At 37.8% G+C, this 17,969-nt stretch overlaps 1 protein-coding gene across 1 annotated transcript; it reads right to left on the reverse strand.

Moving 5' to 3' along the window:
• Positions 1-100: 100 nt before the first annotated feature.
• On the reverse strand, positions 101-14,468 carry LOC113858632 (D-aminoacyl-tRNA deacylase). The gene is made up of 9 exons (XM_027491346.1): positions 14,125-14,468; positions 13,848-14,031; positions 13,641-13,783; positions 13,361-13,424; positions 12,602-12,654; positions 12,339-12,394; positions 3,017-3,091; positions 1,688-1,873; positions 101-563 (listed from the first exon to the last, which is right to left on the reverse strand). The coding sequence occupies exons 1-9, from the start codon at positions 14,443-14,445 to the stop codon at positions 476-478; spliced, it is 1,170 nt and encodes a 389-aa protein (XP_027347147.1). The 5' UTR covers positions 14,446-14,468; the 3' UTR covers positions 101-475.
• Positions 14,469-17,969: the final 3,501 nt, after the last annotated feature.

The following is a 17,969-nucleotide window of genomic DNA, read 5'->3' on the forward strand; positions in this document are numbered from 1 at the left end:
CATAAGTGGCAGTTTTGTAAGATCATTCTCTCATTCACCACCTTTCTTCATTTTCTCTACTTATTCTTCAGTGTCTTTGATTTTATACATGCACATGGAAGGCAAGCTTCACACTTCACAGGCAAGTCATGAATATGTAAGTGTTCATGGAACTACATAGTATTGAATTTGACTAAAATACTGCTATACATCCATCATTGGTCCAGGATATAATTCTCCGAGTACAAACAGGAATAAATGCCAACCTTCTATATAGTCATTAATTTAGTGATTTTAATCAATGTGAATATTATTTTTCATTTGGAATGGAATTTATGGATAAATCAGTTTATCTCAAACTTCACTTACCCATTCACTATCACAATGACCTCAAATGAACTGAATTAATTATATTGCAAGTATGATTTACCAAAATCTTCAGCTTCTCTCTGTGCTCTGCAGAAGCTATGTTCAAAATAGCATCCGCCAAGGTTTCTCAATAGAAGTTATTTGGTTTTCCAATTTTAATGTTCTGCTCTGCAAGGAACCCTGTTATGGCATTCTTCTGCCAGCCCTTGAAACTCCTGCAATAAAGCACTAGTTTAGGGTAGACATTAACTTGAGTGAAAAAAATGATATACATGCGATGTCAAAGCCAGGGTCACCTTGGCACAGCTAAAATAGTCAGTTACAATACAGCAGGTTGCAAATTTTGTTATCCAAACGTTAACCTAGATTTCTTAATTTTCAACATATGCCCATAACATGCCTTCTTCCTTCATACAGAACCACAAGTGAAATAAACAACAGCCACATAGGAAACAAGAAAAGTACTCATAAGAATGTCACTTTCTATCAAGGAGGAAGTTCTCAGAAGAACATCACTTTTTTAGTATTCAAGACATGTATCTGGCTAAGAAACAAGGTCCATATGACGACAGCATACCCTGTAAGATACAACAATTCCTTTTGACATGATACATAATCTCCACAAAACAGTGTTTATAATTTTTCATCCTAGTAAAGAAAACCCTCATTGTAGATTCCTTTTAACTTAGGCTAGTCCCTGGACAATTTTTCATGTGTTAATTAGTTGTAAACAAATTACTAATATGCAAGCCCACTGGCAAAAATGTGTCAGCAGTTGATGTGATGAGGCATGTACATTACTACTAATTTGGAAACTTGGCAATCCTTGGGCTAGTCCCCTCACTGCAAGGAGTGTAGATCACAATTAATTATAGAACACGGCAACCATTGGGAGGAACATGTTGGTTCTGCAAGATACTTGCTCTCCCACTGATATTTTTGGTCAGTGGGGAATGCAGGCCTTTATTAGCCCCATAGTAGAATGTCCAAGATTTTCCATTTGGTATAAGAACTAGCGGATGGGACGATGGGAAAGGATTTATCCCTCTTATCCCACTTTTCCCATGTTCTACCGTTTTTCTTTACAATTTATTCTGATGAAGCACTGCAAGATTATGGCAGGTGGAAAGCCTTAAACAAATTGTGGTCAGCTGACAGTAATCTTTGCAACAGCGTTGAATTTCACACAGTAAGGTTTTTCAAACTTATATGCCTTGCAGATGATATATTAATGATCTGTTTAGTACTCAACCATTAAATAGCATTTGGTTCATGCTTTGGCATTTGCTTACAAACAGATTGTTGATTTCAGAAGGATAATTTTGCTCATTAAACTCACTTGTGGTCAAGATGTGCAAGAATTTCTCCACCAGGAAAGGCAGATTTAGTGGCCTCATATGCAGCTTTTATAGATTCTCTCCATGTTCCACCAATCTCTACATTATTTTCTCCTTTTGACTGGTTTGGATCTTCCATTGGCAGTGAATATCCAGAAAGTAGGTGACCCACCCATACATCCTCTTTCCTAGATTGTAAGAGCAAAGTAAGTACATCCATATTTCATTTGAGCAAGATACATCGGAGAAAATATAATACACATAAAATGTTTAGAATTTTAAATCCAAAGTCACCCTTTGTAAGCTGATATATGAGATCAAGTTTGAGAGAAGTTGTAAATTTGACAGTGCTTGTAAATACAGGCAGTTTAATTACACAGTGAAGAAATTTAAGGAAGCAAGGTTTCTAAGCATTTTCACAATCATAAAGTTTTAGGTAAATATCTTCTCAAATGGTTTTGGTAGAAGTTTACTCGAAGTCAAGACGAATCATGAAACAAGTTTAAAGTAGACAAAATAAAAAAACAATAATAATTTTAAACAAGCCAGTTAAGAGCCTTAGCATAGGACCTAGTCACAGATCTAGACACCTATAGTGAATCTGAATTTTAGGGAAGCAGACTTATCCTTGATAGAGCCTCCTCTTAGGTAACTAATTCTGAGAGTACTTACTTATTTTTATTGAAAACTGACAGTCTCTTTTTAAAGACTGCTAATACAAAGGAAAGAAATCCTAAATGATATGATCTTAGCTAATAAAAGGAAGCAGATCATAAATCATGATAAGAAATCCTAAATGATATGATCCTAGCTAATAAAAAGGAAACAGATCCTAAATCCTAAATGATATGAAAAACAGATCCATGATATGATCAACTATGGAGATTTAACATATAAAGGAAACAAATGAAAATCTAATTATGTTGCATCTGCTGCTTTGCTTTTTTGATATTTTCAAGCCTCAAATGCACCAACATCAAAGCTTTTCACTAATGCAATTTATTACCATAATCTATTTGAATGTGCAATTTATAGCCTTTCTTCTGGGTGGAATTGAAGTTGATAATGGAATTTGATGGATAATGAAAATTGTAGAAATCAAAAGATTAATGTGATCAAAATTGCTAAATTTTACTTACTATTTTCAATATAAATGAATAATGGGAGTAAATTTCAATAATTGAAACCTTAAAAGGCAAACACAGCCCAAATCTCGGGAGCAAATTGCTAAGTACTGAATAGTTCTAGCCTTTATTTGACATAATGAAAAAAAATCAGTTATAAATTTGTAAAGGCAAGGCACTCTTAACAATGAATGGTTGACTACTTACAATACTACGTCCATATGCCGAGGTGCATAATGTCCACCACCTATCCCAAGAAGGACTTTCTTTTTATCATTCTCCCTGTAAGAACATGAGATTTAGATTCACATTCGAAAGATTTAGATTCAGGTTAGAAAATTTTCACCAATTATAGAAGGAACTTCTAATGATCAAAAGGAAACAAACCTTAAACTTAAAAATTAGTCCATAATTATGCAATGTCAACAAAAGCAATTTAAGTGTCCAGATGATACATAATTCACCAAGTTCAGAATTGTAAAATCAAAGGACCATAGATTAAACATATATTGCAATTCGTAAAACAGAATGAGAGCAAAACATGACACCTCACATATGTTACGACCCAAAATAGTTAAGGAATTCTGGTCTAACAACCATATAAGAGCCCCACGATCTGGAGAGTTTATACTAGGAGAAATAGAAGAAAAGAAGGGATCAATGATGAGTTGACACACAAAAGTTGTTGTTTTTTCTTTTTTCCCCATATAGGGAGGGGCGTGTGTTAGAGAAAGGGTATTGAGGAATATCTTTTGGGTAGTTATGGATGGAGAGCAATAGCTCTCTCTGGGAGCCAAACTCTAGGCAGTAGTGATTGTATCCCTACTGATTTCTCAACTTCTCAACAATACAAACTCAATATATTGCTCACGTCTTTTTCATTATTGTTCTTAATTTCTTTACTGTTGGATTCAGTTTGTAATAAACTGATCCAACCTGCCAAATAGCTTTGAGGGTGAATGCCACCAAAGAAGGAAATGAAAGGAAAGAACATAGATATCATGAAGGGCAGAATGACAGTGATTGAAGGAGAAATTGTTGGATTGAAATCAGCGATAGAGGCTCTGAGCTTACATACAGAGGAGAACGAAGCGAGACTGATAGCACTTCTTACCAAAATTCCAACAAAATCGTCAAGGGAGAAAAATTCAAATGCTGAAGGATTAGGGTTTAAGAAGTTGCAAGGAGACGTTCTTGATGAATTCTGCCAATCAATGAAGAAAGTGGAGTTACCCATCTGGATAGATCGCTCGTGCAGTGATCTACATTTGTGTGATGGAGATGAGTCCTGAAATCCAGGCGAACTTAGCACAGTTGTGCATGGCCTCCCACAACCCATTTATTTACTTCTCTGATTGCTGCCAAACCTAATTTAACATGGGAGCAATTTAAGACTGTGTTGCTTGAATGTTATGGAGGGGCGGGAGATGGCAACGGTTATGATCAGCTTATGGCACTACAGCAAACAGGAAGTGTAGATGAATACGTAGAAAAATTTGAGAGGCTGATGGCTCCAGCCATGCACTTGCCAGGTAACCAATATTTTGGGTATTTCATCCATGGCTTGAGGGATGATGTCCGAGGGAGGGTGCAAAGCATGCAAGCTATAGGTCCTTTATCAAACCTACAGTTTGATGAACTTGGCAAGGGTGATTGAGAATGAAATGCATGGAAAAAACCAATTCCAAACAGGTGTGAAGCAATTTGGAGGAAAAAGGAATTTTAGGTCATCCCAAACCAGGTCATCTAACCAAGAAAGCCCAAGTTTAGCCTATGTGAAGGACAAGGACCTGTGAATGTCAGGCCTTATCAATATCCTTACCACCACAAAGTGGAAATTGAAAAGCAAGTAAGGGATATGTTGGATTCTAGGATTATAAGGCAAAGTAACAATGCTTTCTCCAAGCTTGTAATCTTAGTAAAACAAAAAAAAGATTGCCCATGGAAGATATGTGTTGATTACAAACAAGGAAAGAGTGCCTGACAAATTTCTGATGCCAATGATAGATGAGTTATTGGATGAATTAGATGGGGCTTCATTTTTCTCAAAACTGGATATGAAATCTAGATACCACCAATTACAGTCAAAGAGGAGGGCACCCACAAAACTGCGTTCAGGACTCACAAAGGGTGTATCTTGTAATGCCTTTCGGTTTAATAAATGCTCCTTCTACATTTCAAGCATGGGTGAACAAGATTTTTAGGCCTTTGCTCAGGAGATTTCTACTCTTATTTTTTTATGATATTATGGTGTATAGCCTAGATAAGGATACACATCTGCTGAACTTGAAGACACTTACGGACATTCTGCAACAGCATCATTTGGTGGCAAATAAGAAGTGCTCTTTTGCTCAAGCCATGGATCCAGCAAAAATCCAATGTGTCCTCCAGTGGCCTAAACCAAAAATTGTCAAGGGAGTCCAAGGTATTTTGGGTTTGACTGGTTACTACCGCAAGTTTATTCAAAATTATGGCAAGATAGCAAGGCCTTTAACTAAGCTTACCAAGAAGGATGGTTTCCATTAGGACCCCAATGCCCAAGTTGCTTTTGAACTTGTTAGAATCTATTAGAATCTTATAAATGCAGTAACTGTACATTTTCTAATTATGTATTCTTTTCTATAAATTTGAATAACTCTGTTGTGCCCTAAAACACACGGATTCAATATTTTCTCTCTCAACATGGTATCTAGAGCCTAGAGAGGCAACCATAATCCATTTTTTTTTCCTGGTGGACTCTGTTCACCGGTGCAATTTTTTTCCAATGCTGCCACCACCGTCCGCCACCATCTGACCTTCGATCACTACGGAAACACCGCCATTGTGGTCGCCTTAGTCAGATCGGTTGAACCCTGCTAACCGCGCCTTCATCGGAGTTCTCATGCGCCCCAAGCGCCGCCCTCTCTGCTGTCAATTTTCTCACGCACCACATTCTCCCTTCGAGCTTGACAGCGCATCTGGCGTCTCTTCCTGACGCTGTTGATTGGGGTTTGCTCACCCCTCTCTCCTCTACCTGTATCTGGTCTCAATTAATTGTTTGGACATCTATTCGCCCTTTTTTGCTGCTGTTTAGGCATTTTCTCTCTCTACTCGCTGACAAATGGCTGCCTCCAGCACTCTAAAAGCTAACACTCAGATTTTTACCAGCCATGTCACTGCACCTCTCTCTTCTGAGCAGTTGGATGGTAAACACTACTCCTCTTGGACTTCTCACATTTAACTTTGGCTTGTTGGACAGAGTTATGAGACACATCTCACCCAAACAGTAGACAATGTCCTGGAGGCTGACCGTCGTTTGAGGAAAAAGATTGACGCTCAACTATGCTGTATCATCTAAGCCACCATTCACCCATCTCTTCGTGATGTCTTTTGCACTCACAAAACCTGCAAAATTGTTTGTACACAGGCCTAACAACTCTTTACAAACAATTCTTGGCGACTCTACCAAGTTTGTGAAGACCTCGTGACTATCCTTAGTGCCCATCAGATTAAGGATTCTATGTCAACCTATCTTGGCTCAGTATCTAGCCTTCTTTGTGAGTTCAATGAATTGCTTCCTCCCGCTACCACTCTAGATGCAGAACTTGACAATTGTAAGATGTTTTTCATGTCTTTGGCTCTATATGGTCTGCCCCCAAAATATTCTCATGTTCGTGATCAGATCCTAGGGAGTCTCACAGAGGCTACTATGGACAGTACCTAGGTGACCCTCCTTCGTGTCCCCTCCAAAACCTCCTCTAAGCCTTTGCTTCCTACTCTTATTGACTCTTCGGCTTTGGTTTCTCGCAACACCAACCGACCTCCACAATGAAAGGGCAACAAAGGACGCTCCTGGTGTGATCATTGCCACCAACTGGGACACACAATAAGTGCTGGACTCTACATGGTCGACCTCCTCGCACTGCCCTGGTGGCTCAAAATTCTGTGTCTCCTTCATCCACTTCTGCTCCGCCGTTGGCTTCAGATCCACATTCATCCCCTTCATGTGACAATTTTTTGAAATGGTATGACGATCGTCAGGCCTCCAGCTCCACTACTGCTGTTTCACACACTGGTAATTCCTTCATTGGTCTCTCTCACTCTTCAGGCCCTTGGGTCCTTGACTCTAGAGCCACCGATCACATCACTGGTAATAAATCCTTTTTTTCTTCTCTTTCTACTTTTGGTTATTTACCTTTTGTTACCATGGCAAATGGCTCTCAAACTCAGTTCCAAGGTGTTGGTGTTGTTCATCCTCTTCTCTTTCTATTCACAATGTCCTTTATGTCCCCGGTGCTCCCTTTAATTTATTATCCACTAGTCAACTTACCCGATCTCTTGATTGTATCATCTCTTTTACCAAAAATTTGTTTCCTTGCAGGACTGGAGTACGGGGAGGACGATTGGCTCCGGATGTGAGTCCCATGGTCTCTATCAGCTCAACAAGCCCTCTCTTGTTGGTTCGGCAGCAACATCTCCACTTCTGATTTATGCTCGATTAGGACATCCATGTCTTGATAAGTTGAAACAGCTATACCCTAGTCTTTCTAAGTTAGAATCTTTGTCTTGTAAGTCATGTCAATTAGACAAACATGTTCGTAATTCTTTTTCTAGTCACACTATGAGTCGGGTTTCATCCCCTTTTGTTTTAGTTCATTCAAATATTTGGGATCCAAGTCATATTTCTCCTACATTAGGGTCAAAATATTTTGTTACTTTTATAGACAATTTTTCTCGTCGTACTTGGTTATATTTAATGAAAGAACGTTCAGAAATTTTTTCAATTTTTCAGTCTTTCTTTTATGAAATAAAAAATCAATTTGGTATCCCTACTCACACTTTACAAAATGATAATGCACATGAGTATCTGTCTACTCAGTTTCAAACCTTTATGGCATCTCATGGTGTGTTACATCAAACATCTTGTTCTTATACCCCTAATAGAATGGAGTTGCAGAACGCAAAAATAGGCATCTACTTGAGACCACCCGGACTCTTCTTCACCACTCTCATGTTCCTCATCAATTTTGGGGTAATGCGGTACTTACTGCGTGTTATCTCATTAACCGCATGTCTTCCTCTATTTTACAGGGTAAAATTCCTCATCAAGTTCTATACTCCCACCACTCTCTTCATCCTTTACCACCTTAGGTCTTTGGTTTTACATGTTTTGCTCATGCTCTTGGTCCTAGCATTGACAAGCTCTCTCCTCAGTCTTATAAGTGTGTTTTTCTCAGATACTCACAATCTCAAAAAGGATACAAGTGCTATTCCCCTACTTTTTGCAGGTATTTCATCTCTGCTAATATTACTTTCTTTGAGTCCATTCCATTCTTTGAGCTTAGAACATCTACATCCGAGTCTTCCCTGTCCATGGCTGCCCCTGTTTCAATCCTTTTCTGTCCTCCAGAGGAGTCTCCATCCCCTCCACACCCATCTCCACCTTTGTAGGTATATTAGCGTCGTACTCGCCCTATATTGCAACCACCGAGCACTACCAACACCATGGACTCACCTCTGGAGCCACCTCTTTCGACTCATCTTCCGGTCCTGCCCTCTGAACCTGACATTCCCATTGCCCTTCGAAAAGGTATACGTTCTACTCGTAATCCTTCTCATATTTCTTCAAGTTATCATCGTCTTTCTCCTTCCTATTATTCTTGCCTTTCTTCCTTGTCCTCTGTTTCTATTCCTAAGAGTGCAGGTGATGCATTTGCCCATCCAAGATGACAACAAGCTATGTTAGACGAGATGTGTGCATTACAAAACAGTGGAACTTGGGACCTCGTTCCTCTATGACCAGGGAAGTCAGTTGTTGGTTGTCGATGGGTGTATATGGTCAAGGTTGGTCCAGACGGCAAGGTTGACCGGCTTAAGGCCCGTCTCGTTGCCAAAGGCTACACTCAAATCTTCGGATTGAACTATGGCAAAACTTTCTCTCCCGTGGCCAAATTGCCCTCTATACGACTATTCCTATCCATTGCTGCCACACGTCATTGGCCTCTCTATCAGTTAGATATCAGGAATGTTTTTACATGGTTGCTCAGGGGGAGTCTTCTGGTCTTGTATGTTGACTGCGAAAATCTTTATATGGCCTCAAGCAGTCACCCAGAGCATGGTTCAGCAGATTCTGTCTTCTATTGTCACTCACCTACCGGTTGTATCTACCTAGTTGTTTATGTTGATGACATTGTCATCACAGGTAGTGATCATCGTGGCATCACACAGGTAAAGCAGCATCTCTTCAAACATTTCAGACAAAGGATCTTGGCAAATTCAAATATTTTTTGGGAATAGAAGTAGCACAGTCCAAAAATGGGATCATTATTTCCCAAAGGAAGTATGCAATGGATATTCTAGAAGAAATAGGAATGTTAACTTCCAAGCCAATCGACACTCCCATGGATCCCAATGTCAAGCTCCTGCCAAATCAAGGGGAGCCTCTTCTAGATCCTGAAAGATACAAACGATTAGTAGGGAAGCTAAACTACCTCACTTTTACCTGTCCAGATATTTCATTCGCAGTGAGCGTAGTAAGTCAATTCCTCAACTCTCCATGTAAGGAACATTGGGATGCAATGACTCACATTGTTCGATACATCGAACAAGCTCTAAGAAAGGGTCTTTTGTATGAAGATAAAGGACATACTCGAGTTGTGGGATATTCTAATGCAGATTGGGCAAGATCTCCCATAGATAGAAGGTCCACCTCTGGATTCTGTATATTTGTTGGAGATAACCTTGTCTCTTGAAAAAGTAAGAAGCAAAATGTTGTAGTCCAGTCCACTGCGGAAGCGGAGTATCGAGCTATAGCTATAACGAGTCAAGAGCTTATATGGCTCAAACAGTTGCTTCAAGAACTAAAGTTCGAAGAGGTCACACATATGTCACTTATATGTGATAATCAAGTCACCATGCACATTGTCTCAAATTCAGTATTCGATGAAAGAACAAAGCACATTGAAATTGATTGCCACTTTGTCAGAGAGAAAGTCATGTCCAGGGAAATATCTATTAGTTTTGTCAATTCCCATGATCAACTAGCAGACATATTTACTAAGTCACTAAGGGCCCTCGGATTAACTACATATGTAACAAGCTTGGTACATATGACCTATATGCTCCAGCTTGAGGGGGAGTGTTAGAATCTATTAGAATCTATTAAAATCTTGTAAATACAGTAACTGCATATTTTGTAATTATGTACTCTTTCCTATAAATTTGAATAACTCCGCTATGCCCTAAAACACACGGATTCAATATTTTCTCTCACAACAGAACTATTGAAGCAGAAATTGACAACAACACCACTATTAGCTCTTCCAAATTTCTCTCAATCTTTTAGCATTGAATGTAAAGCATTAGGCCAAGGAATAGGGGCGATCTTGACGCAGGGCAAGCATCCTATAGCTTTTTTCAGCACAGCTTTAAGTAAACGCAACCTGTCCAAGTCTGCATATGAGAAAGATTTGATGGCTACAAGGTTGGCTATTTAGCATTAATCCATACAATGGAAGACAGTTCACAGTGTTGCAGATCAAAAGAGTATGGGTCAATTGTTTCAGCAATGGATATTCACTATGAATCAACAAAGGGGCTTATGCACTTCTCGCATGTATGAAACAGGTGAATTATCTTCTCTCATTTCCTATCCTATATGGGAAGACAGGGAGAAAGTAATGGAAGTTCGAACTGATGATGTTTATCTAAAATTATTGCTGATTTGCAAAAGGATAATACATCCAAACCTAGGTGCACTTATGAGAATAGAATTTTTCTCTATAATGGTCGTTTCGTGCTACCTTCCACATCTCCTTGGATTCCTAAATTGTTAAAGGAATTTCATGCCTCTCCCCATGGTGGGCATTCTGGTTTTGATAAAACATATAGAAGGCTTGCTGCCAACCCTTATTGGATTGGGATGACAAAGGTGGTTCAGGATTTTGTCCAAAAATGTGATGTCTGCCAACAAATGAAGTGCACGGCCATGTCACCTGGTGGTTTTTTGCAGCCTTTAAACATTCCAGAGCAGGTTTGGGAAGTGGTCTCGATGGACTTCGTCACTGGGTTGCCTAAATCACATGGGTATAATGCCATTTTTGTTGTGGTGGATCGAATCTCAAAGTACACTCATTTTATCACCTTGAAGCACCACTTCTCTACTAGGTTTGTGGCAGAGATGTTTATGAAAGAAGTGGTGAGGCTACATGGTGTTCCTCTTTCCATTGTAAGCGACCGCAACCCTATCTTCATTAGTAAATTTTGGCAAGAGATATTTAAGTTGCAAGGTACTCGACTCAAGATGAGTTTGCTTAGCATCCTAAGATGGATGGTCAGACGGAGGTCCTAAACCAATGTCTAGAAACTTATCTGTGTTGTTTTTTTGTGTATCAACTTAAGACTTGGGTTCAGTCGTTGCATTGGGCAGAATATTGGTATAATACCAATTTCCATGAAATGATAGGAATGACACCCTTTGAAGTTGTCTATGGGAGGAAGCCTCTGTGGTTAGTTCATTTCCTCCACGGTGAGACAAATGTAGCTGTACAGCATGAGTTGCTTGACAAAGATGAGGCTCTTAGGCAGCTCAAATACCATTTAATACACACTCAAGATAGATTAAAGAACACTGACAAGAAAAGGAAGGAGAGAAATTTTGAGGTTGGTGGGTGGATGTTTCTCAAGCCAAATTTCTGTTGCTACCCGTATTAATGTCAAACTTTCAGCTCAACATTATGATCCTTTCAAGGTGTTGGACAGCATAGGAGCTGTAGCTTATGAGCTGCAACTTCCTGAAACTTCAAGGATCCATCCTATGTTGCATGTCTCACTACTCAAGAAGGCTGTGCGTGATTACAAGATTCAATAAGATTTACCACTGGGTTTGGAAGGTGAGTATATAGTGGTGTTGGAACCGTGGGCTGTGTAAGCTTCCCGTCTTATAACCAAAGGCAGAGAAATGATTGCTTGGATGTTAATTCACTAGAAGGGAAAGTCAGTTGATGAAGCCACTGGGGAGGATGAACCTACTCACTGCAATCAGTTTTCAAGCTTCAGCCTAGAGGACAAGGCTGGAAATCAAGAGGAGGGCAGTGTTACGGCCCAAAATAGTCAAGAAAGAATTCTGGTCCAGCAACCCACAATCTGAAGAGTTTATACTAGGAGAAATAGAAGAAAGGAAGGAATCAGTGATGAGTTGACACACAGAGAAGGCAGTAGGGAGGGTTAGTTATGACGAGGTGTTTTTTTTTTTCCATATAGGGAGGGGCGTCTGTAGGGAGAGGATATTGAGGAATATCTTTTGGGTAGTTATGGATGGAGAGCAATAACTCTCTATAGGAGCCAGGCTCTAGGCAGTAGTGATTGTATCCCTACTGATTTCTCAACTTTTCAATAATACAAACTCAGTAAATTCCATGTCTTTTTCATTGTTGTTCTTAATTTCTTTACTGTTGGAATAATTTTTGTAACAATGTCTATACCAAACACAAAATGAGTACGCCACCTAACATTGCTGCATTTGTTTAACATCTTAGCTTAATCATTCTACCTGCTCCAGTTTCCTACATCTGTCCCACCTCCAAGTCCAAGTCCTTCCCAAACTAACTGCAAGAACCGATACAAAATACAATTTCAGTATAGAAAATAAAATATTACTCACCAGCTGCCAGTTAAAGCTTTTATTCTGGTACAGATAGTTAGAGGCGCAATTTTATAGTCAGGAGAAATTTTGTTAAAGAATGTAATCTCCATACAGGGAAATTCCAGATATTGATGGAAAAGTTATGAAAAAATTTTTGAAGTTCACTGTACCTGTGCCATAACTTGAGCAGCATCCTGCCTCTTCCAATAGTCTTCAGTACTACCTTTACCAGAACAGAAAACATGTGGTATTAAAGTTCAATTTTTTTCTAACTGCTAGCAGCTTCTAATGTACTTCAAGAATGAACTAGAAAAAAGTGATAAGGTAGGATAAAAATTAATATCAAGCCTAACTTGGTTACAACCAAGGCTTGATTTAGCTAACAGAAAAAGATGTATGACGTTGGGGAAGAGGGGAAGGGTGAGGAAGGACCAACCCCTGTACAATCCCAAAGAAAAAAAAAATCAATAAAAAATTGAGAACCAAAATGTATACATCAACCCGGGAGAATGGAAATACTTCAAAATTGTGTTCTTGAACACCTTCAGACATTCTGGACTTTCCTGATACAAGAAAAGATACTCTTCATACTCAAATGAAGAATAAAATTAACATAACATTGCTGATTAGCAAGCTCCATTTGATTTCTCTCTTGTCATACAATATTTCGTTTTTCCATGGAAAAGATGGAACATTCATTGCAATTAACTAGAACTTTCAAAAGGGAGAAAATAAATATGAATGTACCAGGAGATTGATTAAAATGAAAACTGACTTGATCTGGAAACCAAACAATGGAGGATGGAAAGACAGAACAGCATTTTTGTAGTACTTCAGAGATAGACTATGCAATATGTTTGTTATATATGTATGATATATAAAATCCATCATCCAGAAAGATGTCTAGGACTTAAGGAAAAAGTTCTCACCAATCTCCAGAAACATGGTTGGCTTATTTGTCAATGGTCCATGGTGAGTTGCCTCCAAAGTAATCTAAATTGGGGAAACAGATCAAATTCTGCCAGAATTGCTTTCCAAAATTCGACACACACACTTAGAAAACACAAAACATTAAATCATCTTCCACCAACATGAAACAAGCAATGTTTTTGCAGGAATGTCGAATCTAAAGCGCAAATGGCAAAGATAAAACTAGAAAAGCAAAAGCAGTTTAAATTCTAGAATTCCAATGACAATAATAAAAGATACCTCAAATTCAGGGATGAGATTATGAGCCTGAGCAATATTTTTCAAAAGCCGAAGCCAAGGCCCAATCCTAGGATTTGGTAGCGCTGCCCAGCCAGGCCTCCCACCCTGGGGTGGAACATCACCTTCACGCAAATGAGGAACACCTGCACAATCATTACATTACAAAATACACCATTTTTCACCTAAACGAGAAAAAGTGAAAATTACCAATGGGGTGAACGGTGAGGGCAGGTTTGTTAGAAACAGCAGTGTGCTTGCTGAAGAAGATGACCTCATCAACAGCCTCACCAGTCACCTCTTCCCACCTCTTGTCCAAGTCATCCTCCACCACTATGCTCTTCCCATGTAGCAACACCCTCAAACCTTCATTCACAAAGCTCTTCATATCATCCTAATGGACCCACACAGCAAAGAGAATGATATAATCAAAAGAGCAAAAGGGGCATAATCATAATGGGTAACCAAAAGGGACGATTAATTGAACCTGGAAATGAGGTCCTGTTTGCCACCCTGGCATGGCCAATAGGGCATTGGCCGGGTTGATGGAAGCTGGGTCGGACGTGGTTGCCACCAGAAGAGCCACCATTGCTTCTTTCTGTAGGAGATGTTGATTGTGTCTGTTTCTTTGATTTGGGGACGAAGAAGAGGTATTTATCGGAGAAAGAAGGGAAATTGGCTTTGGAGACGTGAGCCCACGGTTTAGTTGGAACAACGGAAAGGGAAGGTAGGGGTGACTGCCGCCTCTTAACGTTTGTTGGAGTCTGGCACTGCAGGGCTCGATCATACCAAGTAACATGCTCTGCATCAAGCCTCGTGCCTAAGAATTTTCCTTGATCGCGGGTCACATGTTCAACATTTATAATTTTAATTTTATAAAAAAATTGTTTTTAAAAATTTTAAATACTATTCTACTTCCTTAAAAAAAAAACTCTATTTTTTTTACTTAGTCCTGCTGAAAACAAGTTTGTAAATCAATTAATAAAAAATTAAAATAGTTTTAATGTTATTCTTTTATAAAATTATTATATTATATTAATATAGTTTTTGTTTTTGATTTTAATATATAATATATTTTTTCATCGTAATATTTTAGTCCTTATAAAAAATTCAATTAAAGGAATCAAAATTAAAATAGTGTTTCACAAGATATTAAAACAAAAGAAAATTATATACATATAAGTGTTTTATTATGAGCTTAACTTCTTTACCTAATTTTATTTTTTAAAATAGATAAAGACATTGGATTAATGCTAACTCCTAAATTACACAATGTTTTATCTATTAACATATTACTTATTATGCACGAGACAATGAAATCATGAGATCTTGTAACTTTGGTGACAATTTTTTCTATAATATAGCACTACACTCCTTAGTAAATACAATAGTTTCATACTTTTGTAACTTTCTTTTCTTATTTAACAATTTCTTCATAAATTTTTTATAAATATGCATTTGTTCTAGAACTTATACAAAAGGATGTTAATTTGTATCTTTTTAAAATTTCGTATATTATAAATCATTTTTCTTTGCTTTAAAGATTGAGGATATGGAATCTTGACATAAGGAGGTATTTTCTGATTTTTGTGTTTTAGTATTGTTTCTTTGTCATTTTGAAAGGTGAGCATGGAACTATCGATTTTCTTTTTCTTCCCTTTTCTTATATTCTTCCTTAACTATCCTCTCTTCTTAACTTGGTTCCTTCTTTTAAGCATTGTCTTGTTGATTCTCTTGAATTTTATCTTCTTTCTTCTTAGGTAGTTTGTTATATAATTGTTTTTCATTTCTCAAAATAATGGCATTATATTTCTCTTTGCAATTTACCCCTGAATTGGTTGAGATAAGTCTCAATGTTCCTGATCGAGGTTTCATGATTTTTGAATATCGTCTTGGTCTCAATCATAAATAAAGAAGTCTTAATTGTTAATTTTTCTAATGCAGTTTTCCAAGTTGAAAATTGGTATAGATTGTTTTTGATTCTGATGGTAAGACAATTTATAGTTTGATTGACCTTCCTTGTTTTTGCTTGAATTTTTTCCTTGGGCCTTACTTCCCCAAGAAAAAATTAGATTATTTCTCCAATTTGAGTTGTAAGTTCCTTAGTATTACCAATTTGATTGCCCTATTGTGTGAACTTGCTCCTCATAATGGTGATTCTCTTGACATTCACCATTTGCACAGTTTTCTCTGCAAAAACAAGAAAAAAAACACACATTTCAATTGTGGCACATTCACCTATATATTAGAGAATAGTTAAGTTAAAGTAGCTAGTTGATGTTGTGTAATCAATTAATTACTCCCATTCTATTTTGCATATCATATTAAACATTCATGTTGCTAGTGAGACATCTCTCGTGAATGATCTCATTTAATACAAAACTTTAATTTACATCATAATGAGTACTAAACAAACTATATACATTACATCACTCTAAAGGTTCTACATTATTTAAAATTCAAGGTCATTCATAGAATGTTAAAATTTTTCCTAGGTCCTACAATTATAATTATGATAAAAATAAAAAAGAAAGATGGAACTTCTAAAGAAAACTTATGTTAGCAAACCTATTTACATATTATATACATTATTCATGAGAATTCACTACTCATTCTAGTCGTCATTTCCTGACAAGGGAAGATGTACCTATTAACTGTCTAAATTACAGGCACAAAACTCTCAATCTTCAATTCAAAATTAAAGAAATGAATAATTAATTATTGAGAAAATATCAATAAAAGACATTATAATGCATGATTAACTATTTGCTTGATCGAATATGTTTGCCTATTCATTAAGTAATTAGTATTGCCTTGTGATATGATTTATGAATGTCTATACTCATCACTTCCTTGCTTTGTGTCCTTTTTTTTATTTAGCATGATTATTTCTTTGCAACTGTACACTACCACTCTCCCTTACCTGATTTTAGCTTGATTTTGCTAGTGATTTATTTTGTTTTCCTTTCCACCTGCCTAAATCTCCTTTGAAACTTAAAATACTCCTCTTTGAATCCACAAAAGCTCCCCTAAGATAGGTGTGATGAATGTAACATCCTTTTTTTCATTATTCGCTAAATTACATTTTGTTTAATATTAAGTGTAACAGTCCACCAACTTATTCTAGATTGATGACTGTCCCTACAAACTAACACAAGACTTTTCAGCGTGCTTTGTTCTCACTCACACATTTCTCAGAAACTTCCCAGAAGGTCACTTATCCCATAATTTTCCTAAGTTAAGCAAGCTTAACTTAGGAGTTCTTAAGTGATAGGTCACCGAAAAGTAAATACATTTTGTTAGTATAGGTAGTCCTAATCAATTCCTTTAAGCTATCATCAACTATATCTACAGTCTCTGGATTTCTCTCATTTTGATGTAAGTTCGATTCATTCATGTGTCCCTCACCGCCGGAAATCTGCCAGGAGTCACTCCTTGTTTGTGCCACATTACACTGGCGATTACTCTTAGCCCTCGCCTAGCGCCTGAATGTCACATGCCCACCAACTTTCGCATGGTTCGTCATCAAACCACACCGTACTAGGAGAGAGGCCTGCTCTGATACCATTATTGTAACAGCCTGGCAACTTATATGGGATTGATGATTATCCCTACAAACCAACACAAGACTTTTCAATGTACTTTGTCCTCACTCACACACATCCTGGGAACTTTCCAGAAGGTCACCCATCCTATAATTTTCCCAAATTAAGCACGTTGAAAAGTCTTATGTTGGTTTGTGGGGACAGTTGTTAATCCTGAATAAGCTGTCGGGCTATTACATTAAGTAGTATTAGAGTGTATTTAGAAGAGTATGGAGGATTTTTAGAGGAATTCTGGTGCAAGGGGTCTTGCTTTGGCAAATCTCACTCAAGCAAGACTAAGCGTCCAAAAATATGATGTTTCAGGGCAATCTCGCTAAAGCGAGATGATTCTTGCATAAGCGAGACAGGATAAATTCAGCTCAATTGTCACTTCACCTAGGCGAGATGAAGTTCGCTCAAGCGAGCATATCAGCAAATGTTGGGCGAGACCACTTCTGCATATCTCACTTAGGCGAGATCTTTGTCGCTCAAGCAAGATGTTCGTTGCTCAAGTGAGTTGTTCCTCGCTCAAGTGAAAATGCGTGGGGTTGAGGGGTATTTAAGAGATTTTCAGCATGGAGATTTCATTTCATTCCAAACTCATGTTCCTCCACTGTTTTCTTTGAACTCTCTCTTCCTTTCTCTAAAGAAAAGCCTCAAAAACTCTGATTACTCTTCAAATCAGAGTTTGGACTTTGAATCTAAACAAATGCAAGTAAGTTTCTTCGAATTAAATTTTGTTTTCTCT

Source organism: Abrus precatorius, unplaced genomic scaffold, assembly GCF_003935025.1.
Source record: "Abrus precatorius isolate BTA unplaced genomic scaffold, Abrus_2018 Scaffold2, whole genome shotgun sequence".
NCBI classification, from domain to species: domain Eukaryota; kingdom Viridiplantae; phylum Streptophyta; class Magnoliopsida; order Fabales; family Fabaceae; genus Abrus; species Abrus precatorius.

Bases quoted from the DNA above. Each gene is read 5' to 3' on its own strand.
- LOC113858632 (XM_027491346.1), bottom strand. From the start codon at position 14,445: ATGCAGAGCATGTTACTTGGTATGATCGAGCCCTGCAGTGCCAGACTC. The intron at 3,092-12,338 runs GTAGAATGATTA...ATGTTCTTACAG, and splicing joins GATGTAGGAAACTGGAGCAG to GGAGAATGATAAAAAGAAAG. The intron at 1,874-3,016 runs GTAAGTAGTCAA...CTTACAATCTAG, and splicing joins CGGCATATGGACGTAGTATT to GAAAGAGGATGTATGGGTGG.